This window comes from Sprattus sprattus (genome assembly GCF_963457725.1).
Source record: "Sprattus sprattus genome assembly, chromosome: 2".
NCBI classification, from domain to species: domain Eukaryota; kingdom Metazoa; phylum Chordata; class Actinopteri; order Clupeiformes; family Clupeidae; genus Sprattus; species Sprattus sprattus.
Window position 1 is genome coordinate 44000904 of NC_137921.1, and position 25656 is coordinate 44026559.

Below are 25656 nucleotides of genomic sequence, written 5' to 3' on the forward strand. Positions count from 1 at the left end.
ATTACATCACTGCTGGTGATAAAAACCCCTCATAGACGTTCACCGGAGTAGAGACACTGACTGGACTGATCCCCTACAGAAAGCAACTGGGAGGAGAACTTCATCCAGCTATTCAGCCTTAACCCGTTGAGACCTTTAGACATGGAGATATACGCTAAAGATATCAAAAAACCCAAAGCATCGGTGTTTTGCAACATCAAGGTATGTTCTGTCAGTGTGATACCACCCATCTTACAAATGTTAGTATTATCAGTTACAAATACAAGAAAAAGTAGTTCAATTGCCTGCCGTATTCTACTAATATTATAGTTATTGAAGGACACTTTTCGTACGTGCATACATATTGATTTGCAACCTTTGGTCCTTGTTTTTTCTAGTCTGCCTCAGTTTACAATTTTCTCATACACAGAGTAGACATCATTCCCTCTTACAATCAGTACTATCAGTAATGTCATGTGATATCATCTGCTCGCTGGCGCTCAAAGTATCCCATTTTATAGCAGCGCCTTGCTAGGGTGGTATTGAACATGTTATTTTTATATACTATTCAAAGTATTTATTTATTTCGTATCATAGCATGAGCCCAGTCCGTCTGCGCTGTCGATATCAGCACCTTGACAAGGTCTGCAAAGTTAAGATACTACTAAACATTCTGACATTGTTTTATTTAGAGCGGTGCAACACTGCTGATACTCACCTGCATACTTGACACTGATGCTCACTTGCTAAAAGAAATACAAACATTAAAAAATAATCCCAATTTCAGCATATAGTTTTCAAACAAGACCAAAGTGATCTTATTCATGTATTTATGACCATGCAAGTCTGGCTGATTAATGTTAAAAGGTAAGTCCAACTGTAAGTCCTTAATGGGCTCATTTCAGGTGGACTGAAAACTCGTAAATCCACGAGAGCCTAATAATTCAATAGGGATGTCTGTAAAACTCTAGAAACTGAGGAGATTATCCTCTATAGTTGACTGTCTATTTGCCTGTCTTTTACAACACCATATACAAAACATGATTAGGACTATGAATACTGTCCAACTGTGTGAAATATCAGAAACAATAGTCCTTCTTGTTGGGAAACCTCCACTGGCCAGCCAGGACTTTGCAAACAAACAAACAAATAAAAACAAACAAACAAAAGCATTCAAACAGCTTAATACTTGAAGAGAGGAGAGAGAGAGAGAGAGAGAGAGAGAGAGAGAGAGAGAGAGAGAGAGAGAGAGAGAGAGAGAGAGAGAGAACAAGTGTGTGTGTGTGAGCACAAGAGAGAGAAAGACAGTTTCAGTTTTATGAATCATTATTTAGATTCTGGAACATTCATCTTGTAACTGACTACATATTTTGCCTATTATTCTCTGGTAACCACCGTGACGATATTGTGGCTGTAAATCATTGCTGACGGTTGTTTTTTGACACGTCCAATAGGAGGCTGTAATGTTGAATTCAAATACGGCAAAATGGCTCTTTGTTTCTTTAACCTGCCCCCACCCCCCCAATGGACAAAATCATATAAGCAATGGCACACTGGCAGTGGTCCTTGTTTGTCACAGGGCTACGCTGGATAGTCCCAATTTCAATTGTTTTCCCCATAACTTGTCAAGCACATTGCATTCTGATGGAGCAGCAGGGTTTTGACCTGAGTTCCCCCACTGCCATTATGAAAGTGCATGTTGTGCAGGAAGATATGGTACAGTGGTGCGCAGATGAAGTCAGTCCCTGTCCAAGAGTAACACACAGGCATCCCTGTGCCGGCCTCTTCTGCAAATCTCCGGTGTTTAGCTTGAGGGCTGCTCATCGGGGCTGTGGTAGGTCTGTTTAAACCCTTGACAGATCAGCTGTGTGTGTGTGTGTGTGTGTGTGTGTGTGTGTGTGTGTGTGTGTGTGTGTGTGTGTGTGTGTGTGTGTGTGTGTGTGTGTGTGTGTGTGTGTGTGTGTGTGTGTGTGTGTGTGTGTGTGTGTGTGAATAGAAGTCAGTATCCATCCTGGGCTCCTTCCAGATCCCCCCTGTTCTCAATCTATTCTTGGTTCTCTGAAGATGCACACACACATAGCTTCATTCCCCTACCAGATGGTCTTTCCTCAAAGGCTGTTGAAGACAGCTGTCACGAGCATAAAGGTGTGCACATTGTGTTGTACAGGCATGTCAGGTCATGTCTGTGGTTCTGCGTGATGCTGGGTTGTGATTCATATTGGACCACATGACAAACGATGAAAACTGTGTTCTGTAGCCTACATGAAGTGTGACGTCACAGGCTGCCTGTGCGTAAACAAACTGCCCACAGGCTGTAAACGATGTTCATTGCACGTCTATTCATCTATTAAAACTGGCCTAGGTCAGTGGATCCAGGGATTTAGAGGATTACAGAGTTAACCTCATCTTTTAAGGTGTTCTTTCTGTACCAAAGTCAGTTTGTATGGAGTTCTGGTACAGTGCAAAGCAAAAATGATTTAGTACATGGCTCCGGGCCAACCGTAGCTTAAAGGGCGGGCTCGATTGGAGTGTGCTTTGTGTGGCTGGTAAGAGTTTATGACAAGTGTGGTAATTTGTCAACCGAGCCTTTGAGATAAAGCCAGGGTGTGCCAGCCTTGGTATCTAAGAACAAGGCCAACTTGATGCCTTATTCCACAGAACTCAGTGATGGTTTTTTAATACTCTGTTTGTGTGTGGTGTGTCTCACAGTTTTAGCCTGTGACCTCTTTTTCTCTTTTGTGTCAAACCTTGGCAGTGCTCTTTACAAGGTTTGACTAGTTTATGTGTTGTGTTGTGTGGAGAGACTGTGCCGTGGCTAAAGGGAGGTGGGCCACGGAAAGCACCTGATTTTAGGCTATTGACTGAATAGCAAGAAGCGTTACAGTCAAAACAAGTGTGACTGTTTTGTGTTTGTAGCCAATCTCAAACTGTTCAGTCAAACAGGTAGCTATCTGCATCTCTCAGATGCATGTAGAATGCTGGTTCAGGCTTTGGTTGGTGCCTGTCATGTCTACCTGCAAGAGTGGAATTCAGGTATTGCTGTGATCATGGACGGATTATGAAACCATGGGCCCCTGGGCCTAAAAGTACCCCCCCCCTCTCACTTGCACGCGCGCACCTGCAAAAATCAAACATTACTTTTTTAACTAAATTCACCTGTACCTCAACAGGATTTACAGGGCACATACACATTGTCCAACACAGTGCAGGTACACTAAATTAAAGCCAACAGCAAATTATCAAAATACAAATAAGAGATACATAACTGCGACTTAGTGTGAACAAGAAGTGGCTCTGGTTTAGGGCCCCCTGGGCCTGGGCCCGGTAGGCCTGTTTGGTAATCCATCCCTGGCTGTGATCTCTATGTTAACTTTCAAGTCTTTTGTAGTTACCTGTTGTTTTGTTCTTTGTCAGCTGTTGGACTTTTTCAGATGCTGAAAGGCTTGGAACACCTTTTCTTGTTTATTTCTGAGAAAAGAGACGTATTTTAAGGTTGCTTTTTCAGGGATATCCCTCCAATTTCCAACCCAAAAGCCACGAAACAAAGAAGAGACAGGAAACATGAAAGTCCAAGCTTCCCATGATTCTTTCCTCTCTGCTGGACACTGGAAGGAGACAATGGTCCCCAGGGGAATATGTGCCGAGACAGTTGTAGACATTCCAGCCGTGACACATCCAAGCGTTCCGTGGACTCTGGTGGAAAACTACCTGTCATGTTCTGAACAATAAAGCCTGTTCCATTTTAAAGAGAGAGAGAGGGACAGACAGAGCGATAGCAAGGGAGATACATGCAGAAAGACAAAAGACAGAGAGAGCAGAGACCATATTCACGTAATGCACATATCCCTCCTTGATCCTGGACTTTCTCAGCGCCTTTCAACAGAACAGAGAGCATGGAATTATCCTGTATGCCTCTGCTTGTCAGGAGGCACTCTTACAGTACTCTGTGCAACCTGTTGGACAGTAAGCAGCCATTCTGGGCATTCATAGATGAAACAGAAACTAGTATTTCAAAGATCAGGGGGGTTTGGAAACACTACACTCACAATAAAATGCACATAAAAAAGAAGACTTATTGAGAAAAGTCACAGCTATTTCCACAAATCAAATCAAAGGGGCCCTTTTCTTGAAAATTGAGGTTCATGGACCTGAGGAAATGAGTTTCCTGTTTTACCTCCCTTTTTACATTATTCTGGCATGCTAGAGCAGTTTGCTCATTAAAACAAGTGCTGCAATGAGAAAGATGAAAGGAAGAGAATCTAAGATAAATATGTTATGCCCCCACCACACACACATTTCACACTGCACAGATCCGTCTTTAATGGATCTCATAAACATTGCACGTTGCTTAATTAAAAAGACGGGTGAGCCGCAGTGTGTGCCGCAGTGAGCCTGAGGCCCTTTACACGCTTTCGCAATGAGTCAAAGGTGTGACACATTGAGGGATCACCCCAATTGCGTGGCCGTAAGCGAGATGACACAAATCCTGATTGATGACTCAGCTAAAAGCGCCTGTTTAGCCTGTGTCGAACAGAGAGAGAGAGAGAGAAAGAGATATGAGTCCTGCTCATGTATGCACCCACGGCTCATGTTCAACATTAGTCTGTGACACATAGGTACACAAATGGTGTCTTGTTCTTGGGGCAATGTGAGGTTGTCTGAGCACACCTGTGTTTGAGGGTCTTCTTAAAGCGTAAAGTTATGCTAGAAGCAATCTTTTCTCACACCGTGCCTGTCATCTCAGAGGCCCTCTTTGAGTTATGAGCTGTCAGGAAAGATGTATAGCCCCTTTAATGTTGGCCTTAGACCACGAGCGAGCCCACAGGCAGTGGTTGAACACACGTGTGTGCACTCGCTCGCTTTTGCACTGCGCGCAGCTCTTAAAAACTTTCAGACCTGTTCACACAGCAGCAAAACACACACACAAACCATATTTTCGACAACATGTGTGAGTTTGGACAGAGTTTAATCTTACTATTTCATGCTGGATTGACAGGGTGAGACAGGGAAAGAAAAGTATAGATTCAACCAATGGCTGAATTTGTGCTTGATGAATTTGAGGTTAATGCTTGTGCTTCGGGCTGAAAGGGAGAGATAAAGAGAGAGAGAGAATGAGAGAGTGCGAAAGGCCATTCAACTTTCCTAACAAAGACGCCTATTCGATCAACCGGAGCAAAATTGCTCCCACTGAAAAAACATTTCTGCAATTAACCGCAATCTCACCACAAAGACAAAAAAAAAAAAAAAAAGAAGAAAGAAAAATGATTTTTTTTAGCAACTGCGTAAAAGCGTCTATTGTGCTCGCTAACGAACCATAAATCTGGGTTTTAATGGGAGCATTAGCTGTTCCAGAGAGAAACGCAGGGTTTAGGCTTGCTCCCGCTCTCCCCCTGGCAGCCTGTGCATAACAGAAGGGACAGATTTATTCTGAGTGTTTGCGCAGGAAATCCAATCTAAATCTCGACATGTCCCATCAGATTTCTCCCCCAGTGCCCCATGTGGCCTCCACTGGTGAGGGTCAGTAAAGGCCCCGCATATTTCCCCTGGGTGTCACGGCCCTGAGCAGAGACTGGCATGGGTAAGGTGGGAGGCAGGTGGGGTGGGAGGCAGAGGGGAGCTGGATAACTCTGGAGGGTGGCTGGGAGCGTGTACAAATATTAAAGGACTTTGATCTCCACACTAGCTGCACTGACGTCATCATCCCACCCTCCAAAGCAAAAAAGGGACACAAAAGATTATCTTTGCTCATACTGGGCAGGCGTCCTCTTTCAGTAATGCAGTCTCAGAATCTAGGCTAGGACGCTGCACACAATAGACAAATAATTGTTGCCACTGCAGCTTCTAGCTTATTTTGTCATCACCAGCGGGGGGAACTAAGATTGCCCTAAGATTGCGGTGTTTGTGTGTGTGTGTGTTTGTGTGTGTGTGTGTGTTTGTGTGTGTGTGTGTGTGTGTGTGTGTGTGTGTGTGTGTGTGTGTCTGTGTCTGTGTGTGTGTGTGTGTCTGTGTGTGTGTGTGTGTGTGTTGGAAGAGAGCATTCCTTTCCATTAGCTTTTGAGAAGAGAAGTTGTCAGTATCTTCACACTGGCTCTGAGCCAGGTCAGTCCCATTGGTTTTGAGCAGAGAAAACTGCTTTTGCTTCACTAATCGTTACAGTCTGTCCTATAGGCCCCTCGCCTTCCACTGTTATCCAGCGCTAATGACTAAAGAGTGGGATAGTGATGGCCTCTCTCTTTCTCTCTCCCTCTCTCTCCCTCTCTCTCTCTCTCTCTCTGTGTGTGTGTGTGTGTGTGTGTGTGTGTGTGTGTGTGTGTGTGTGTGTGTGTGTGTGTGTGTGTGTGTGTGTGTGTTAATTGGTGCTCATAAGGGGAGCCGCAGTTTTGTTAAAAAAATGTGTGATTCTCTTAACAAGCACACAATGAGACACAGCCACTGAGTGTAGGTGAAGGGTAATTGTGGCTTCATTCATATCCCCTTTGGGGCATGATAGTTGAGCTAGGTTTTCGACTCTATTAACTTGGTCTCCCACACGACTGTCCTTGGGGTTTGAAACATGCACTTCTCGACGTCAGAGATTACCCTGAAGGAATGAGGTTGATGTTGATTTCAGCACAGTGATGGCGGCGGTGTGATGGAATTGTCTGATAGGGAATATCAAGTTCACCACACGAACATCAGCATGCTGGGATTTCACGTCATACTCTCAATAGAGCTGCAGCTCCCTCTCCTCCTTAGTCTCTGTTTGGGATGCAGTCACTGGAAACACGCAGGGAGTAGGTGTAACTGACTGCTATCTGGCTGAGGAGTTTATCTCTGACTGAGTTGGGCTGGCTTATTTTTTGTCTCTTTGCCAGAAAGGGAACATCTTGTGCATAGGGGTCTGCCTGTATGTTATACCAAGGCTTGAAACTGAATGAATGACCACCAGCATTGTGAGACAGAGCAGAACCACAAAAAAAGGTTATGTCTTCAAAAGTGTAAGGTACACACTCTACAGTTCTCCTTTACGCGCTCTCTCTCTCTCTCCTCCTTTCATACTTAAAAAACACATTTCTATCAGATGTAAGCTTTGTGGTTAAGGGTTTTGTTTTGTTGTATGTGATACAGTGGTGTAACTTTGTGAGAGAGAATGACAAGTGTTTTATAAAGGAGTTTAATTTCTCTCTCTCTCCCTCCCTCTCTCTCTCTCTCTCTCCCTCCAGCTGTTTGTCCTTTGCCATGGTCTGCTCCAGCTCACCCAGCTCCTGTACAGCTCCTACTTCAAGAGCACCATTACCACCATCGAGCGCCGCTTCGGTCTGAACAGCTACTCCTCAGGCACCATCTCCTCTCTTCACGAGGTAAGCAGCTAGCCCACCCAAACTCTACTGTCTGGACCAACGAATGAACGGAGAAACATGGTAACCTTCTTAGACATGTGCTCTCTAACCCAATGCGGGGGCAAAATCATGGAATAGTTTATCATACTTTGACCTTCTAGGATTGGGAAGACATTTTGCATTATTGGGGGGCAGTCAAAGTAATGCTACAATTGATTTTCTTGAGTGTACTTAATCTCACGAAGCAGGTGTACTGCATTAACAGTATCCAGCACAGCAGCACTTGATGACTATTAGTATCCTTCCCGGTATGAAGTTCCCACTGCTCCACTATGAAAACTCATCAAGAAACTTAGAAACATTAGGGAACAGGCTGTGCTGGCTCCTGGCTGGAAGAGCATGGAGGGTGTGCTATACACAATGTTCCCACGCTATTAAGTAGTTATCCCTGTCCTCTATCCCTTGCGGTGCTCTTCACCTCTATTTCAAGAGCCTACGCCTTGGCAGTTGTAGTCTTTGTGGAATTCGAACAGCCACCTGCAAACACACAGGGGGTTGTCTTTAGTCACAGTTATGGCTCTAAAGCATTCCCCTCAGATTGGCAAACTCCCTAACTTGTGTGAAGTTTCTCTGTAAGGCCTTTCTCAGTCTCATGTGTTTACCACCCTGAGTTTTGGGAACAACCTTTGCCTGCATTGCTTGATTGGTCCTTTGAGAGTCCAGTAGATCTGGTGAATGGTGAACAGTGATAGGGATATAGTTGTCTGGGCTTGAAGTTAAGATAGCAGACAGTGGAAACTTGCCTTGGACAGACTTGCCATCTGGTTTTGGATTTGATCAGTTCTAAGATAGCATCTATTTGTGGCTTCTCTCTCTCTTTCTAGCCCTCTCTCTCTCTCTCTCTCTCTCTCGCTCTCTCGCTCTCTCTTTGTTTGTCATGGTGCCCACACCAGATAGATGTGCAAAGATAACTTAAATACAGTGCAATAAACTAAACCTCACAGTACTGTCTCTAATGTTACCTTAATATCGCCCCCTCGTTCTCTCTCTTTGTCTCATCCAGGTGAGCAACACAGTGCTGATTGTGTTTGTGAGTTACCTGGGAGGCCGGGTGCACCGCCCACGCTTCATCGGATTTGGCGGTCTTCTGATGTCAGTCAGTGCATTGATTCTAGCCCTACCTCATTTCCTGTCGGAGCCTTATGAGTACGACACAGTGTTGCATGGTAAGAGCACCTTCTGCTATAGCCATGGACTGATTATGTTTCCACCAATATCTGTTTGTTTGTTGGTTCGTTTGTTTGTTACTTGCACGATTTTCACAAACCTAAGTGGAAATGTATAGCCAAGGAAGAACCCATTAAAGTTTGGAATGGATCGGACTCACAGGTGCCTGCACAAATTTAGTTTCCCTTTGACTAACATTGCGAGATTCGCCTTTAGTGTCTGTCTTTTGCTAATGTTGCAAAATACGACATTAAAGGGGACTGTTGGGCCTTGGCAGAGGTTTGTGCTCGACTGAGCGGCATTCCAGTTTCCCCTGAGTACTCTACATACTCAGTATTCTGCATGTGCTACCAATGTTAAAGATTCAGTTTCTGCTGGGGGTACACACAGCATACTTAAACAGCTCTAGTCATCTTGGCTAAAATGTTAATTAAAGAGACAGATGTTCATTTAGATACAAATGCATATCTTAGGCTGTATACACAGTTTCTAGCGAGCACAAAATTGCATATCCTGTGTTGTCGTGATTTGCTCCCATAGGTTGTTTTGCAATCTAGGAACACCCAGTGGGAATGTTTACAGACCAGAACAGCAATACTCAAGAGCACTGAGTTAGTGTGGGAGAATCTCTGTTTTTACATTATGCACTTCCAAACATAAGCCAGAGCTACCTCTGTATAGTCCGGGGGGCCAGGTAAGGGACACTGAAGTGAATTTTTGCGTTTGCATAATTCTTCCCCAAAGGCAAGGATTAGTTGTACAATGGTAGTAATGAGGTTAATTTAGGAGCTTTTCATGGATGGTGCTCAAAGCATTTTTCTGACAAAACTAAAATATGAGGAGTTCAGTTAAGCACATGCTTATATTAAAGATATGAATTACGCTGTCCCGGATATGGAAATTGAGTGTGCAGTTTAATTAAATTCAAAATAAAATATATAAACATAAAAGACAAAAGAAGCTCATAAAACAGACACAATAATAATAATGTTTGAGACTGGATTTGGGGAGGATGTGGAGTGGATTAACCAGCCCATAACTTTTATAACATTTAATAAAAAATTAAAAATAGACTGAGGTTGCAAACAACATAAATGTATAACTTCCTAAATTAGTTTGTTTTTGGACCTTCCTGACAACCGACAATAAATTGAATCTGTGTTTGCTTCTCTTTCATTCCCTTCCTCCATCTATGAAAGTCAAGTTCATTTAGAAAACTTTGAAAAATGAGAACATTACTCCCAGCTCTGATAAGCCCAGGTATTGAACTATTGACTCTTTGCTGAGGCATATTATACCGTGAAGTGGAGTGAGCTGGAGTATAAAGTGAGTGTGTGTGTGTGTGTGTGTGTGTGTGTGTGTGTGTGTGTGTGTGTGTGTGTGTGTGTGTGTATGTGTGTGTGTGTGTGTGTGTGTGTGTGTGTGTGTGTGTGTGTGCGCGTGTATATATGCTAGAGGATTTGCGTGTAAAAGAGAGAGGCATTACAGTGAATTGCAGTGAATATACTGTGTGTCGGTCTTTGTGTGTCTGGGTATTGTATAGTAAAACGTTGGGTTTGATATTTGGATTGAGTCCATGTGTGTGCGAATGTGTGTGATCACTGAATGAATGTATTTATGTATGTGTATGAGTGTGTGTGTTCACACATGTTGTCTGCATTTGGATTGTGTATGTGTGTGTGTCTATATATGTGTGTGTTAGTGTGAGAAGGAGGAGAGAGAGAGAAAGAGTTCCTGTGATAGTGTTTGGTGTGAGCTGGTATCGAGTGTGTGTTTGTTCAGGCCTTGCCGCAGGTGCTGTGTGCCTGAGCCTGTGCATAAATCAGTTGGGAAACGTTCATCTCAGCACACTCCAGGAAAGCCAAGAGGATTAACCTTATCTCCTCAGCCCCACTCCACTCCACTGCCCCCCAGAACCCCTCCCTCCTTCCTGGCCTGGTTAAGCCCCAGAGCCCTGTGTGTGTGTGTCCGGGTCCTGCACGGCAGACTGGCTCTCAGGAGTCAGGGAGAAAGGGCAAGAGCCCGTTGTGGGGCCCATTGAGTTTTATGGGGACGACATGTGTACCCTATATGCTCAATATACTCCAGCATGTCTGCTGAGAGGACGCACAGATTGTGGAGGCAGTGCAGGGTGTAATTGGGTTTTATGAGGTGTGTGTCTGTACAGTTACCCAGCCTCTCTCATCCTCTACCCTCCCTCCCTCCCTCCCTCCCTCACTACACTGTACCTCTCTCTGTCTCTCTTTCTCTCTATTTCTCTTCTGTGTCTTTGGCCTGTCTGTCTTTCACTCTTCATTCATCCCTTTGTTCTCTCACTTCTTCCTATCTCCCTCTATTACTATCACTTTCTTGCTTTCTCTCTCTTTCTCTCCTTCTCTCTCTCTCCTTCCGACTCTCTTTTCCCATCTCCAGCGGACCGGCGGGACTTGTGTACACCCCGCTTCAACTCGTCCAGTGCCGAGTCCTGTGGTCAGGACGATGCCAAGCGCCTGGTGGACACCAGCAGCATGTGGCTACTCATGGCAAGTGCCCAGCTGCTCTTTGGCATCGGCTCTGTGCCAATCCAACCCTTTGGCATCTCCTACATCGATGACTTTGCTGGCCCAGGCAACTCTCCACTCTATATTGGTAAGTCATTCACATGCAGCGGTTCAGCAGCTCAGATGGATTTGCATGTTGAGAACATGGGATGAAATGTTAGGAAGCTAAAGCGATGTAAGTAAAATGCAATGTATGCTTTCACAGTCCAGTTAAGGTTCAATAATGTACCCTATGTTCATTAGCCTATATTCTGTATCATTTTCCGACTGTGTAAAATTAATTCTATGCAAAACCTCACAGTAGTGCATGTCAGATTACATGACCAAGAATATCTGTCAAATCCGAAAGGATAGTTTGGTTTCAGAGTAAGCTGGCCCATTCTTGAACGTGCTGCCCATGCAAAAACTGGCATATATCTGGAGACTTGGAACACAAGCCTGCTACCGCTGCCATTTGTTAACACTTGCTGCCAGGATTGTGTGCCCCTCTTCCAGAATGGTCTAATTCATCCCGAAGTGCTCTCAAAGCATTTTTCTTATTTCGGAACAAGCAACAAATAGTCTAGCTTTGCAAACGTTCTGATGTTCCCCTAAATTGCATGTTTAATTCTGTGAGTACTGTGGAAAACCAGGGAGTAAGTAACACCGGTGTTTACTTTGGAGTTTGCACTGATAGAAGCACTCATGTTACTGTAGGACTGGAGTTTGCACTGATAGTAGCGCTCATGCTAATGTGGGTATGGAGTTTGTACTGACAGAAGCACTCATGCTACTGTAGGTCTGGAGTTTGCACTGATAGTAGCGCTCATACTAATGTAGGTCTGGAGTTTGCACTGACAGAAGCACTCATGCTACTGTAGGTCTGGAGCTTGCACTGACAGAAGCACTTATGCTACTGTTGCAACAGATAAAAGAGTATACAAAACATAAAGCCAAGGGAACGTCATGTGCTGTTCTCTCATAACAATGACAGGGTGAGATGTCCTTAAATTTTCCCCACACAGCTCAGGCTCCTGAGTACTCCTCCCAAATCTCTGTTTGACCAGTCGCCTGCGTGGCGGGTGATATTTGCCTTTGGCTTATCTTGAGGGCAGGTAAAGAGCGCTGGCTCATTCGAGCGCCTCTGAGTGTCTTCTGAAGTAATTTCATTCCGGACCCTAGGCTCCATATGAGTGTCCCTCACTGTCTGTTTACACAGAGTGGCTCTCACTCGGGTGCACTCAGACCACACAGTTCGACCGCTGTGTTGACTTTGGTTCTGTCCTGTCTGTGTCATAATCTTATTTACTCTGGGATAAAATGATAAAGTGGACCCAGATGGGTTTTACAAACAATAAGTGGAGGAATTCTGCATTAAGTCCTTTCTATAAAGGTTTTGTGGATTGAATTATTAATGTATAAAGACATTAGATTAAGGTACATAAAATGATATGAATATACAGAGAGCTTTATGTGTATAGAGAAATGTATCAGATGCCAAACTGTGGTTATATTTAAGCATGGTTGAATGGTTACGCATGGTTAAACTTGTTTGTTTTTATTTGTGTTTGCAGCCGTTCTCTTTGCTGTTTCTGTGTTCGGGCCTGCCATTGGATACCTTCTTGGCTCTGTGATGCTGAGGATCTATGTAGATGTTGACAGAGTCGATCAGGGTACGGTGTGTGCCACTTCACATAAATCACCGTCGATTTCCATGAGCTATTGTTTCTAAAGTGCATTTGTGGGTCATCACCTCCAAGTTTAAGTAAAGAGTGACATGCTTTCTTTTGGCCCATAACCAGCACAGCTTTTAAAATATTTATTGTAATTTCTAATTCCATCATTGATACGTACATACACAAGTAGTTATTGATCATTCAGAATATTGCAACTGATGCCTGTCTGTAACATTTGTATGATATTATTAGAAAGAAACCAACAGTGGCGCTAAATCAACTCATCTCAACATTCTTCCTCCCCAGCAATGCGACAGGACAATGGGTCTCTTAAATATACCTAATCTCTCTCTTCCTCTTCCTCCTCCTCCTTCTCCTCCTCCTCCTCCTCCTCCTTCTCATTGTTTCCTCTGCATCCTCCGCCTGTCTCGACACTCCCTTCTCCACCTTGGCGCAGCCATGCAGGAGTTGACCCCGGCTGACCCCCGCTGGGTGGGGGCGTGGTGGATGGGACTCCTGGTCTCTTCCGCTGGTCTGGCCCTCGCCTCCATCCCCTACTTCTTCTTCCCACGCAGCATGCCCCGCGAGAATGTAAGTGTTTGTCTGCCACCGTGCAGCTATTGGAACTGAACAGTGGAAAGTGTGTTAAGGCCACGGGTTTAGTCTGCAGTGTGTTAAAGCCACAGGTTTATTCTGCAGTGTATTAAGGTCACGGGTTTAGTCTGCAGTGTGTTAATGCCACGGGTTTAGTCTGCAGTGTGTTAATGCCACGGGTTTAGTCTGCAGTGTGTTAAGGTCACAGGTTTAGTCTGCAGTGTGTTAAGGTCACAGGTTTAGTCTGCAGTGTGTTAAAGCCACAGGTTTATTCTGCAGTGTATTAAGGCTAGGGTTTAGTCTGCAGTGAGCACAAGTGCAGCCTTCTGTCTTGCCTTCATCGTAAATTCCTTTGAATAGAAGTACCTGCTAGACTTTTACAGCAGTCTGAAGTATACTTTGGGGAGAGTGTCTCTATAAATTATGTACTGGGCTTTGGCATAAGTTCTCCTCTGTAAGACACGGACCACTGTTTTATATCAGTGTCTTGGTTTCCAGATTTATGGAAATAAAGGTAAAGGTCCAGGAGCAGGCTTTTGGGATATTCTGTATAGTTACTCATTTGTCTGACCCAAACAAAGATGACACAAGATGCAGTTTAACAAGAACACCTGACATTCTCTTAAACATTTATTCCATCACTTGGCAGACAACTTTGTGACTGAACGCACTCTAAGTGTACCTCCTGGCCCTGGCATGGGTGCCTTTGGCATGTTATACACTCTCATGCTCTATCACTTCTCTTGAGAACAGTCTGCCTGGAGGGGGCATTATGAAAAGATAAAAACTGCCCTGTCTGGCTTTGCCAAAGTCATAAAGAATCCCTCATGGATTTTATCCAGTGATATTTTACCCTCCATCAAAATTACTGATATCCATATGTTTGGACCGGTTATTATTTATTCATGGCTACTGATGATACAAACCCATAGATATGTGTATGAAATAGTAGACTTCGGTAGTGTCGATCTGTGATATTATTTCACTGCGCGTGGTTCTTGGCTCGGAGTGAACCAGGGGGTTATGATGTACTGTCCTGATCTAATGGCATTTTGGCTCGGCAACCAACAGCTGAGATCACTCTTTCATATAATACTAACATCCTCTGGCTCAGTGCCAACAGCACAATACTTACTCTCAATCCAGAAGCACTGCAGAGCCAAGAGATCACTTAAAAGCTTTGATGTGAAAGAATTCTCTGAAACTCTCTCAGATGTTTTAAGTGATTTTCCAGGACATCGCATTCATTTTCTATAAAAACATGTGTACTAATAGTGTTATTCTTTTATACTCATTATATACTGTCCTTCATTGTGTTTCTGATTCTGTCAGTTCTGAACTATAGGCACTTGTTCAATGAAGACAAACTCAGAGTAGGCCAGCAAGGTTCTAGCTCATTTGTCACTACCAGAAAAAAGATGAACAGTCACAGTAATGTTCAAATTAAACAAAGGCTTTTCTTATATAAAAAAAAAAAAAACGTTTTTCATTGAGTGATATTGGTTCCCTTGGCACATCCTGAATGGAACAAAAACTGTCAAAATGTAATCCAGTGTGAATAACCATTTTACGGAGTATCATCTTCCCACATATGAGCGAGGAGAATTTTCCAAAATAAAAAGGTTAAAACGATGCACCGTGCGCAGATGCCTTCCTACGTCCGCGTTTAAACTTCCTGTCTCTGATTTTGCAGGGCCTAGGGGTGGACAGTGACATCATGAGCGATGACTTGAAGCGTCCGGATGGCTCCATGCTGGCGTTCCTCAAGAGTAAGTCTCCTCACCCAGGGCGCTCTGCTCTGTTCCCCTCTGTTGTGGGCACCCTGTGCTGCCTGGCGCTGGAGTACATGTAACCCATTTGGATGCCTCTTGTAAACAGTCCTGGCAGGGGCCGTTCAAACAGTGCGCGTAATAATTTCCATGGCTGCCGCGCGATTCCATTTCACTGGCGTCTTCCCCACCCATGGCCCCTTTTGTTTAGACAATAACGTTCCGGAGGTGAAAGGGTTTTTTGTCCCCCAACCCACCCCCCACCCCTCACGTGGTTCTGCTGCCTGTCTGTTTCCTTTTGAGTTACATCTTGTGATGTAACGAGATCTGACTGGCACTTAAACACTCACCAGGCCTAAGAGGCTGTGTTTGTGTTTGGGGCAATTGGTTGCTCTGTGTGTGTGTGTGTGTGTGTTTGTGTGTGTTTGTGTGTGTGTGTGTGTGTGTGTGTGTGTGTGTCTGTGTGTGTCTGTGTGTGTCTGTGTCTGTGCGTGCATGTGCTTGACCTCTGTTGCTATGCACCTGCAGTGCACTGTGTATTGCTATGTGTGTTGTAGTGCATATACAATGTAATTATGCTGACAGCAAATTTTACACTTGTTTTGATCACTTGTATGTCTGTTTCTTGTACTGTTTTGTGAGACATGCACACACAAAAGCCAAAACATCTGTGTGTGTGTGTGTGTGTGTGTGTGTGTGTGTGTGTGTGTGTGTGTGTGTGTGTGTCTGCGCCTTTGTGTGTGTGTGTGTGTGTGTGTATGGTTTGTTTTTGTGTGGGGGGGTGTGTGCAGTATTTTTACTATAACAACTCACAGACATCCGGTTTGGCTCTTTTTCGTGCTTGTGCGCTCGTGTGTTTTCTCATTCTGTATCATCATTCTGACACGTCTATCTTTTTCCTCTGTACTATGTGCCTGTATGTGCACACAGACCTACACACAGACGCACACACAGACGCATACATTGTTAAAGGCCTTCACGCATGTATGTGTTTGTGTTTCTGCATGTGCGCACGTTTGTGTTTGTTCATGGACTGTATCTCCCTACCCTGACCTCACACAAACTTTTTTGTGTGTGTGTGTGTGTGTGTGTGTGTGTGTGTTTGTTTGTTTGTTTGTTTTGGCTGTTCTCTAGAATTCCCGCGGCTGTTTGTTCGGCTACTGCTGAGCCCTCTCTTCCTGCTGCTGGTGCTGACCCAGTGCTGCTTCTCCTCCGTGGTGGCCGGCCTCGCCACCTTCCTCAACAAGTTCCTCGAGCGCCAGTACAGCACCTCCCCCTCCTACGGCAACCTGCTCATAGGTCAGTGCTCCGTGGACCGCAACACAGGCCGACAATGAGTGCAAAAAAGGCAATGAGTCCATGCCTTTTTTATAGGTCTCCCCTTAGATTAAGTGTCTTTGTTACAGTGTGTTTACGTAAGTAATGAAGAGCATTATTTATGTTTCATGTCAGCACATATTATTACCTATTCCTTCCACTAATCCATTACCCTAGCAACCCTAATCCCAAGTGAATTATGTGACAAAATGTGAAAACATAAAAAGTATCCAGAACACATAGTATGCTTAGGACTGCAGTACATAGTGCCTAAGCACACTTGGTAAAAAAGTGTTTTTTCAGTTCTGATTGGGTAGAGAAGAACTGCACGTATAATTAAGGGATTTGAAGATTCAAAGTCTTCTTAGCAGAAAATGACACGAGTGAACTTGTTCCATTGTGGCCGTGAGACCATGCGTGTGCCGCCTTTTGAAATCAAGTTTAATTTATCAGAAGAAACAGATTGCTGGCAGTCATCACAACCAGGGAGATTTACTACCACCATTCTATTATGTGTGTGTGTGTGTGTGTATTTTTATATGGCCAGCTCCAGACAGTATCCTGTTGGTGATTTATATCTGAAACCACAAAAATGAATCTGCCACTATGGTAGCAAGTTTTTTTTCAAGAGTTATGACCCACTATGAAGTCGTTTCCAGCATCCACACGGTTCTCCAGATTTAGACAGATCTGGAGCACTCCCTATATTCTGCTGACTTAGTGAGCTGACCTGATTTAATGAAGCCCCGTGCAAGGAGGGTGCTTGGACAAGCAGCAGCCATGCGTCAGGAGGCCGACAGAACTTGTGTCACATATATCACACAGACTGGGGGGAAAATAGATTCCATGTCATGTTCTTGCACTGTTTTCCTAGTCCATATGGCCCACTGTGAAAGAAAATGTTAAACCCTGTCAAAAGGGTGCGGAATGCTACCAGTGCACCTTCCCCCTCCTGTCTGCTTCCCTATTTGGCATGTTTCTGAGCACGTTTGAGCTATCTTTGAACTGGGCCAAAATGTGTCTTATGTTGTTTGTGTAGCGTGTGATTGACTCAAGCTCTAGTTGTTTTTCAGACTCGCGAGTTTCAATCACTTTTTAAATGTTTATCCTGTGGATATCTAAATTATTTACAGCGTATGGAGATTGTTAGTTTCTAGTTGTCAGGCAGTTTGTCTTGCTTACTCTTCACAGTTTTTTAGGGGTGTGCAAAAACACGGGTCTCAATGCATGTGTGTTTACATGCGTATTTAACCTTTTGTCTATTTTGTTGATGTGGTCCCCAGGTGCGGTGAACCTGCCGTCACTGGCTGTGGGGATGCTGCTGGGAGGCGTAATCATGAAGCGTACGGGCCTGTCTCTGCGCGTCATCCCGCGCTTCTCCGTGGCCATGCTGCTCATCTCCGTCCTGCTCTGCATCCCCCTCTTCTTCATGGGCTGCCCCACCCAGGCCGTAGCGGGGGTCTACCCCAGACCCAAACACAGTGGGTAAGAGACGTGCTGCCCACACCCCTACACACACACACACAAGGGCCTGGCAGTAGAGTAGCTCATGTCGAGTTGCAGACAAGTAGGAATCCTGGGAATCATTGACCTCCAAGTGTCCATTCATTCGGTCCATTTGGCTTCAAATCTGATTTAGTGTTGTGTGTTTCACTTCTCCCTCGCTGGGTGTAGAGTGCGGTTCTCAGCTGGGCCTGTACAGCTCCTCTGGGAGTCATTTCCTGAACCCGTCCCCAACCACCTCTTCCCGCCATAGTGTAAACCTATAGCCCAGGCCCTGTGGTGTACTGTGACCGACACAGGATGATCTTTTCCCAGCATGTCCAGGATAGTGATCATGACAGCCATAACAGCACCCCCCTGATGGCCAGTGCAGCTGTGTAGAAATGGACAGACAGCCACTTTTCCTGGGCGACGTTGTTTACCAGGGAAGGGTGGTCCAGAACACTGCGCTAGAGTTTACATAGCCGAATGAAACATGAATCCTTAGTGCTCATCCTGAGCTTCCAGCAAAGGGGAATACCCCGCTAATCCACCTTCTACGGTGTACTCTTTCAGCTGTGGTTTAAATTTACCATTTTGTAAGCTGAGTGGTTTGGATGCAAAAATACTGCAAACCACATGGAGATTAAATGGACTAATAACTACATGATATTAAGCATGGGTTTATACCTTAAATATACTCCTTGTTAGAATTATACCAACTGCAACCCAAGCACTATCATATTCAGCCTTTAAGGCTTTTGATACCTTAGAGAAGCTACGCTGTTTTTATTTTCGTATCACACACTCATGCTCTGTGTTGTCTTTGGTCTACATAAAAAAAAAAAAAAAACATTTCCCAAGGCCATGTTTCTCTGCTTGGTGCACTGCAGTAATTTGGAACAGTGAAGGGAGAGAGAGCAGAGCTGGTTGTTACTTTAAAAAAGGCCTTGTGGTGTCAGCCAACTGTCAGCTAAAAGGGCAGGACAGGGCACTCCTCTGAGACAGCACAGGCTTCGGACTGACAGCCCCTGGGCCACCGAGCCCAACGCTGGCTCCCTAACGATGGACTTGCCAGAGCCTCGCAAGAGCTGAGGCGTACTGACAGGCAGTTGGGTGTCAGTGCGGAGCGAAGGAGGGGGTGGCGGTGGGGGGGGACTACCCTGAGTCTTTTTGATTGGCCGAGTAGGAAATCTAACAACAGCTGCTGGTCTCTGAAGGTAAACACAGAGATGGTCACCCATGGTGAACCACATGTATGAGTTCAGCTCCGTCTGTAAACGTGCCCAGAGGAGGAGAGTGGTCATGGGGGGCCAATGATTTCAGGAGTGTTGGAGTTCATGGCTGGAGATAAAGCTGTGCTTTGGACTTTGGACCCTGAGTGCGATTCCAACAAAATGGTGCTACAGATAGATCTGGCCAGATCAAACCTTTAAAGTCACCCACACTCTAAATCAGTTGTGTTTTTTCTTCTCCAATGGATCAAAAAGTACTCTGTGTACTGCTCTGCTCTGATTGCCACTCACATTGCGAAATCCTGTTCAGTTCTGTCGCATTTTGTACCATGTGCTTTCACCTTTTCACCAATGCAAACACGTCCATCCAGCTCCAGTACATGAAATCCCATGCTATTCTCTTCAACCAATATATTTCCTGTTCTAAATTTTTTTTTATGTTGGACTATGATGTTTTTTCCTCCAGGCCCATGCCCACGTGCTACTCTGACTGCTCCTGCGCCTCCAGTGCCTTTAACCCAGTGTGTGGATCAAACAACGTGGAGTTCATCTCTCCCTGCCATGCCGGCTGCAGCAACTACACCAAAGACCCGACAAACTCCTTCAGAGTCCAGGTTAGCTGGCACGCACTACAGCCCATAATGAATGCTACATCCATGACACAACCTTATCTAAGTGAGATATGTCAACAATGAAATCATAGGTACCCAAGGAGCTATTAAAAATACTAATTGGTAGGCTATGTTTTTAGGTGGCTTTTGTTATGGTTAAATCTAAGGAAATAGAAAGAGATCTTGTAACAAAAGAATGATGTGACAAAAGAACAAGCATCTGAATTGTGGTTTGGGAAATAAACATACCCCCACCAAAAACAATAATCCGCAAACAAAGAACAATGTGAACCCTGCATCTCCTTAAGTGTCGGATGAGGTGCCTGTAGGCTCTGCTGTTGCACCCTTGTGGATGAGGGGTGTGAAGCATGGGAAGAGCACAGCTCAGAAATCAAGTGGCTGGCAGCAGCCTGGACATATCTACTGCAAGCAGCTGAGCTCTCACTTAGCTCATCTGACCAGCGAGCCAAACTCTACCAAAGGATCAACAGAGAGAGGGGGATAGAGCGGTTAAAAAGACAGCGAGTGAGACGGAGCAACGCAGAAAGAGTGCTGTTCTAGGTCACAGGCAGCACGCTTGGTTGGCAATCAATGGCCCAGCCCGATCGATCGGTAATTAGCCGTACGCGGCTAGAGGAAACTGGCCTAAGTGGCACTGAGGCACTTAAAGATGTTCCAGCCCGAGAGTAATCCCCTCATGCCAGCAGAAGCCCCGGCTAAGCTAATAGTGTATTACATGTATTGACGGGACGTGTAATACAGTGAGGCCATTGTAATGAGAAATAGACTCGGCTGACGAGGCTTTGCGGGAGCTTAGAGGAGGAGTAGATCTACCGCTGACATGAGATACAACGGGGATGCCTGTGAGGTTTTATTGAAATAGGTAAGCGTTTGCTGTCCACTCTGAAGCAGATTGTTATCTGTAATTTGCTGCGCTGTTAGGAAGTGGTTAGGAAAATGTGTTGACATGTAGGTTTATTTATGCCTTCTGGAGAACTGCATGCACATTGCCATTCTACTGATTGCGCAGTCATCTACTAATTCATGTTTGTATAGTAGGTTATTCTGCCTTGTAGACATTTGTACAGTTAAGTTGATATACCGAACAGTTAATTTCACAGCAATAGTATTTCACCCCAATCCATTACATTAGTTTCCAATGCATTTATGCAATTGTGCAATGTAATTATCACATCTACTGCTGTCATGCATGTTGTGCAGATATATTCAGTATGCAGCAGAATAAGTGAAATCACACTGTTTAGCTTTTCATCATTCGAAATACACCTCAAAGAGAAATGAATGTGTGAGAACATGCTGCCAGAGTAATGGAGTACATTGAAACAGTGTTTGCTGTCTTTGTGTTTCTGTTCATCCAGGCCTATACTAACTGCAGCTGTGTTGGTTGGGGCTCTGCTCGTCCTGGTTCCTGTGGCAACAGCTGTCCCCACTTCCTTTTCCCTGTCATGTTCCTCATCTCCCTTGCAGGCCTGGTTGCCAGCCTCACGCACAACCCCATCTACATGATGGTCCTCAGGTAAATAAGAGTCAACTGTACTTCAGCTGAGAGTCACTGCTGTGGTAAGCCTCACCTGGCTAGTGCCTTTGTCAAGGAAGCAGAGTGGACAGCATGATACATTAGCAATGCATGCGTTTTTACATCTGCCAGTTTGTTAGTAACCATCAAATCCAATTATGGTTTGTGTTGATAGGAAGATGACAGACTCTTTACTGTTACCTCTTTATTCTTATACCAATACTATATGTTGTAGTGGTAGAAACACATGTATCCTTCTGTCGATCATTAAAGTATTTGCTTGTGTGTGTATCTGAGGGACATCCAGTTATGCAAAATACCTCTCTGACATAGGTCATACTACACCTATTCCATTAATCATCATTTGATAAATAGAATCAAAAGAACTGTGCTTTGCTAATGGCCTCTTGGGAACAGACAGGAAAACACAAGCACTAATAAATCAGTACAGTGCATACTGTACCTGCACAAAAGACCAGTGACCTGTGAAATACAAAACTTGGTGACCAAGGAAGCAGAACAAAGAACTAAGGAACATTCTGTTCAGGGAACATTTAGCTGTTTTGTTTAAGGCCTTGGGTACAAACCAACACAGTAGATTAAGTTGTGGGTTTTAGTAAAGTGTTCTATTCATTTAAATACATTTTATTATTTGTTAATAATACTAACCTTAAACCTAACAATAACTGTAATTACATCTTGCAAGAGTTTTTATGTGAGAAATATACTATACTAATATGAAGGGTTACTACACTAAAAATGGGTCTGCCCTAGAAACCTGAGGTTTATAGTTATGCTAATGAAATGTGGATTGTAAAAACACGACTGTTAAAGAGCAGAACGGAACCAGGTGTAGCTGTCATATTAACTAACCTCTTTTTCCTTTACGCAGGACGGTACCTCAGGAGGAAAAGTCTCTTGCCATTGGTGTGCAGTTCCTTCTCATGCGGGTTTTGGGTAAGTGCTGTTTACACGTCACTGCAGGTCAATGATGTTGCAGTTCTCATGGACATTTCTCAGTGGTTCTCAGGAGGCTCACTTTGATTCTCTGTTACTCAAACGCTGTTTATGTAGCAGTGCTTGGATGAGCTGAGATGAACACAGAAGGACACGGATATGTGGCACTTTTGCCAAGAAATCAATGTTTCATTTGAGGTGCAACATGTCTCTAGAAAAAGGCCATTGACCACTCAAGGCCATTTGGAATGCTGTATTCATTACATTGTATACCTGCCAATAATAGTTTACGGCAGTGCTCTAGTGACCCCTAGTGGTGATGAGTGTACCTGTTGTGGGCACCAAGGTTCACTGTTTGAATACTGAACAGCAACAACCCTTACCGTCCCAAGACTAATGTCCAGACTTAATGCTAGCTATTAATCATTAAATTATGGAAATGCAGTTTCTTTGTAGTTAAGATATTAACTAGCATTTCATATCCAGATTCTATTCATTAACACTCACTGTATAGTATATTCTGTTGCATTATCAAGCTCTGTTGCAACCAATAAAGAAATGTATATAAATGAATAGCAGAATTTACATGAATTTAGTTGAAAACACTTTAATCAGTTATTTGATATAGTGCCTGAACATTCTTTTTCGAATGATGGCAGAGTTAAAAAGAAGTTTCTACACTACTCACCCTTTCTTTTCCTGGTTCTTTTCCATGTTTCTCCAGCCTGGCTGCCTGCCCCTGCTCTGTTTGGGATGACCATTGACTCGACCTGCATCTGGTGGAAGCAGGTCTGTGGGAAGAAGTTGGGCTGTGGTTACTATGACAACAACCTCCTTAGGAACAGGTAGGCCTAAACAATATGCCATCATTTCAGCCTGCATACCACTAGTATGTAATACATTTCAGTTTAAAGCACTTGTAGCACTTGTAGAACTTGCAGCCACGAATCTAAGTAATTAGTAAGTAATTACATTTAATAATGATAAAAGTAATATTAACACCCACACAAACAATAATTGGCTTTTTTACTTCACTTGCAGATATCTGGGACTTCAGGTAGGCTTCAAAATGATGGGCATCGCCTTGCTGGCTATCATCGGTTGGAAGGTGCAGCGTACTAGAGAGTACAACCTGGAGAAGTGTCCGGAGGGCCCACTGTGAAGCTGAGGCTTCCCCACTTAACCCTCCTCTTTTTTGGGCACATTCTCCCTGTTGGTCCCTTGGTGTGGTTGACCATGGATCCTGTAAAGGAGAGACTCTTCGTGGCCCATCCCACAGCCCAGATCCCTGTGTGACCCCTGTGTGACCCCCGTGTGACCCTGTACGGTTCTGCTCAAAGGGGATGAGGCTCCATCACACTGGTGTGTCTCACTGTGTGGATCTTTAGTTTTCATGTATCTTATTCATAGTGGAGCTCCGATGTTCAGCAGACATGTGTTTTAAGTATTACTATTTAATCTCCTCTCCGTTGATCTGTGTTTTTTGTTGATGTTGAACCAAATAGCGCCTAACCCCTATCGAAAAAAGATATGTCATTTTCAGAACTAAAAGAGAACGGCACTTCAAGTGTACTTGTGCTATTGTGCAGTTGTGATACCAGGCATCCTAGCATCCTGATATCTCTTATATTGGCCATTCCAAAGCTTGAGTTTGATGCCACGCACAACACAGGTAGATACTACAGTGGCTACGTACCTCAACACAGTTTTGATTGGACACATTGGGCTGCAGGCTGGTATGTTTTTGGACACTGTGTATAAGTGCAGTTCATTTGAAGAGAGAGCGGCTCTCCTTTGGGGTCAACTTGGGAGTAACTAGGACGGCTGTTTTGTGTTTCTCTGGCCAGGTCAGATTTCCGGTAGCAACAATGCTGGAACTTGCTGCAAGCTTGATATTTTAGATGTTTTTATTTTGTGATGTCACCTGTACGTCAAAAGGCAAAGGCACTCTTTGTGCAGATGTGACCTGAATATTTGTAAAAATATATTTTTATAAGCACAAATCCTTTTATAATCGTAATATTCATACTCACTCACAATACCTTCAATAAAGTATGTTCACTGATACCTAACTGTTACTTTTTGTATTGAAATGAAAAAATTTACAACTCATTTAAATAAATTATTTTATTGTTAACCTGATGGAAATGTTCCTGTGCACTAATTAAAAGCCAGATGCAGTTCATAAGATAAGTTGATTTATTTCATTTCATTGAACATGATTTGTGTACCTTGTCATCTCTGGTACTTGAAACATTTGGTGATGTTTTTCTGTGATACATGTTCCAAAAGCAGATTAAGTATAAAAGCCTGGTGGGTTCATCTCAGGCCCTATCCCCTCTCAGGCACTTTCCCACCCTATCCCCTCTCATGCCCTATCCCCTTGCTGGCCCTATCCCCTCTCAGGCCCTATGCCTCCCTCTCCCCTCTCAGGCCCTATGCCTCCCTATCCCCTGTCAGGCCCTATGCCTCCCTCTCCCCTCTCAGGCCCTATCCCCTGTCAGGCCCTATGCCTCCCTCTCCCCTCTCAGGCCCTATCCCCTCTCAGGCCCTATGCCTCCCTCTCCCCTCTCAGGCCCTATCCCCTCTCAGGCCCTATCCCCTTGCTGGCCCTATCCCCTCTCAGGCCCTATCCCCTCTCAGGCCCTATCACTCCCTATCCCCTGTCAGGCCCTATGCCTCCCTATCCCCTCTCAGGCCCTATGCCTCCCTCTCCCCTCTCAGGCCCTATGCCTCCCTCTCCCCTCTCAGGCCCTATCCCCTCTCAGGCCCTCTCCCCTTGCTGGCCCTATCCCCTCTCAGGCCCTCTCCCCTTGCTGGCCCTATCCCCTCTCAGGCCCTATCCCTCCCTATCCCCTCTCAGGCCCTATGCCTCCCTATCCCCTCTCAGGCCCTATGCCTCCCTATCCCCTCTCAGGCCCTATGCCTCCCTATCCCCTCTCAGGCCCTATCCCTCCCTATCCCCTCTCAGGCCCTCTCCCCTTGCTGGCCCTATCCCCTCTCAGGCCCTATCCCCTCTCAGGCCCTATGCCCTCGATGGCCCGAGGTGTGTTTTAGTCGGTGGCTCTCTCTTCACTCATGGGTTCAGTCCGTCTGTCTGTCACACAACCTGCGGTTATTCAATTTTTTTTATCAGTTTTAACTATTTTTATCTTTTTCAGAAACAAACTTCACTCCTCAGCATAGATGGTATCCACCTCCGTTTCCATAGCGCATGCTTTTTCAGAAAAAAAAAAAAAACATTTAATGCCGTTACTACAGCCTGATGCCACTGACTGGCTGCTGGCACTCCACAATAACTCTGGATAACACAGCGGTCACTGATGTCACCGATTGCTCTTCTTTGTCCCCGGTGACCTCTCTACCTCTTGTGTGTACCACCAGCTCCCCCTACAGTACATGTTTTCTAGTGATAATCCTCCCTATCATTCCTG

At 44.6% G+C, this 25656-nt stretch overlaps 1 protein-coding gene across 1 annotated transcript; it reads left to right on the forward strand.

Moving 5' to 3' along the window:
• Positions 1-98: 98 nt before the first annotated feature.
• Positions 99-23715, forward strand: slco2a1 (solute carrier organic anion transporter family, member 2A1). Its single transcript, XM_080833049.1, has 14 exons — positions 99-201; positions 7182-7319; positions 8362-8524; positions 10938-11153; positions 12619-12717; positions 13178-13311; positions 15008-15083; positions 16218-16382; positions 17684-17885; positions 19584-19731; positions 21108-21265; positions 22158-22222; positions 22947-23067; positions 23264-23715. Exons 1-14 carry the CDS (start codon positions 142-144, stop codon positions 23382-23384), a joined length of 1866 nt encoding a protein of 621 aa, XP_080689175.1. The 5' UTR covers positions 99-141; the 3' UTR covers positions 23385-23715.
• The last annotated feature ends 1941 nt before the right edge of the window (positions 23716-25656 follow it).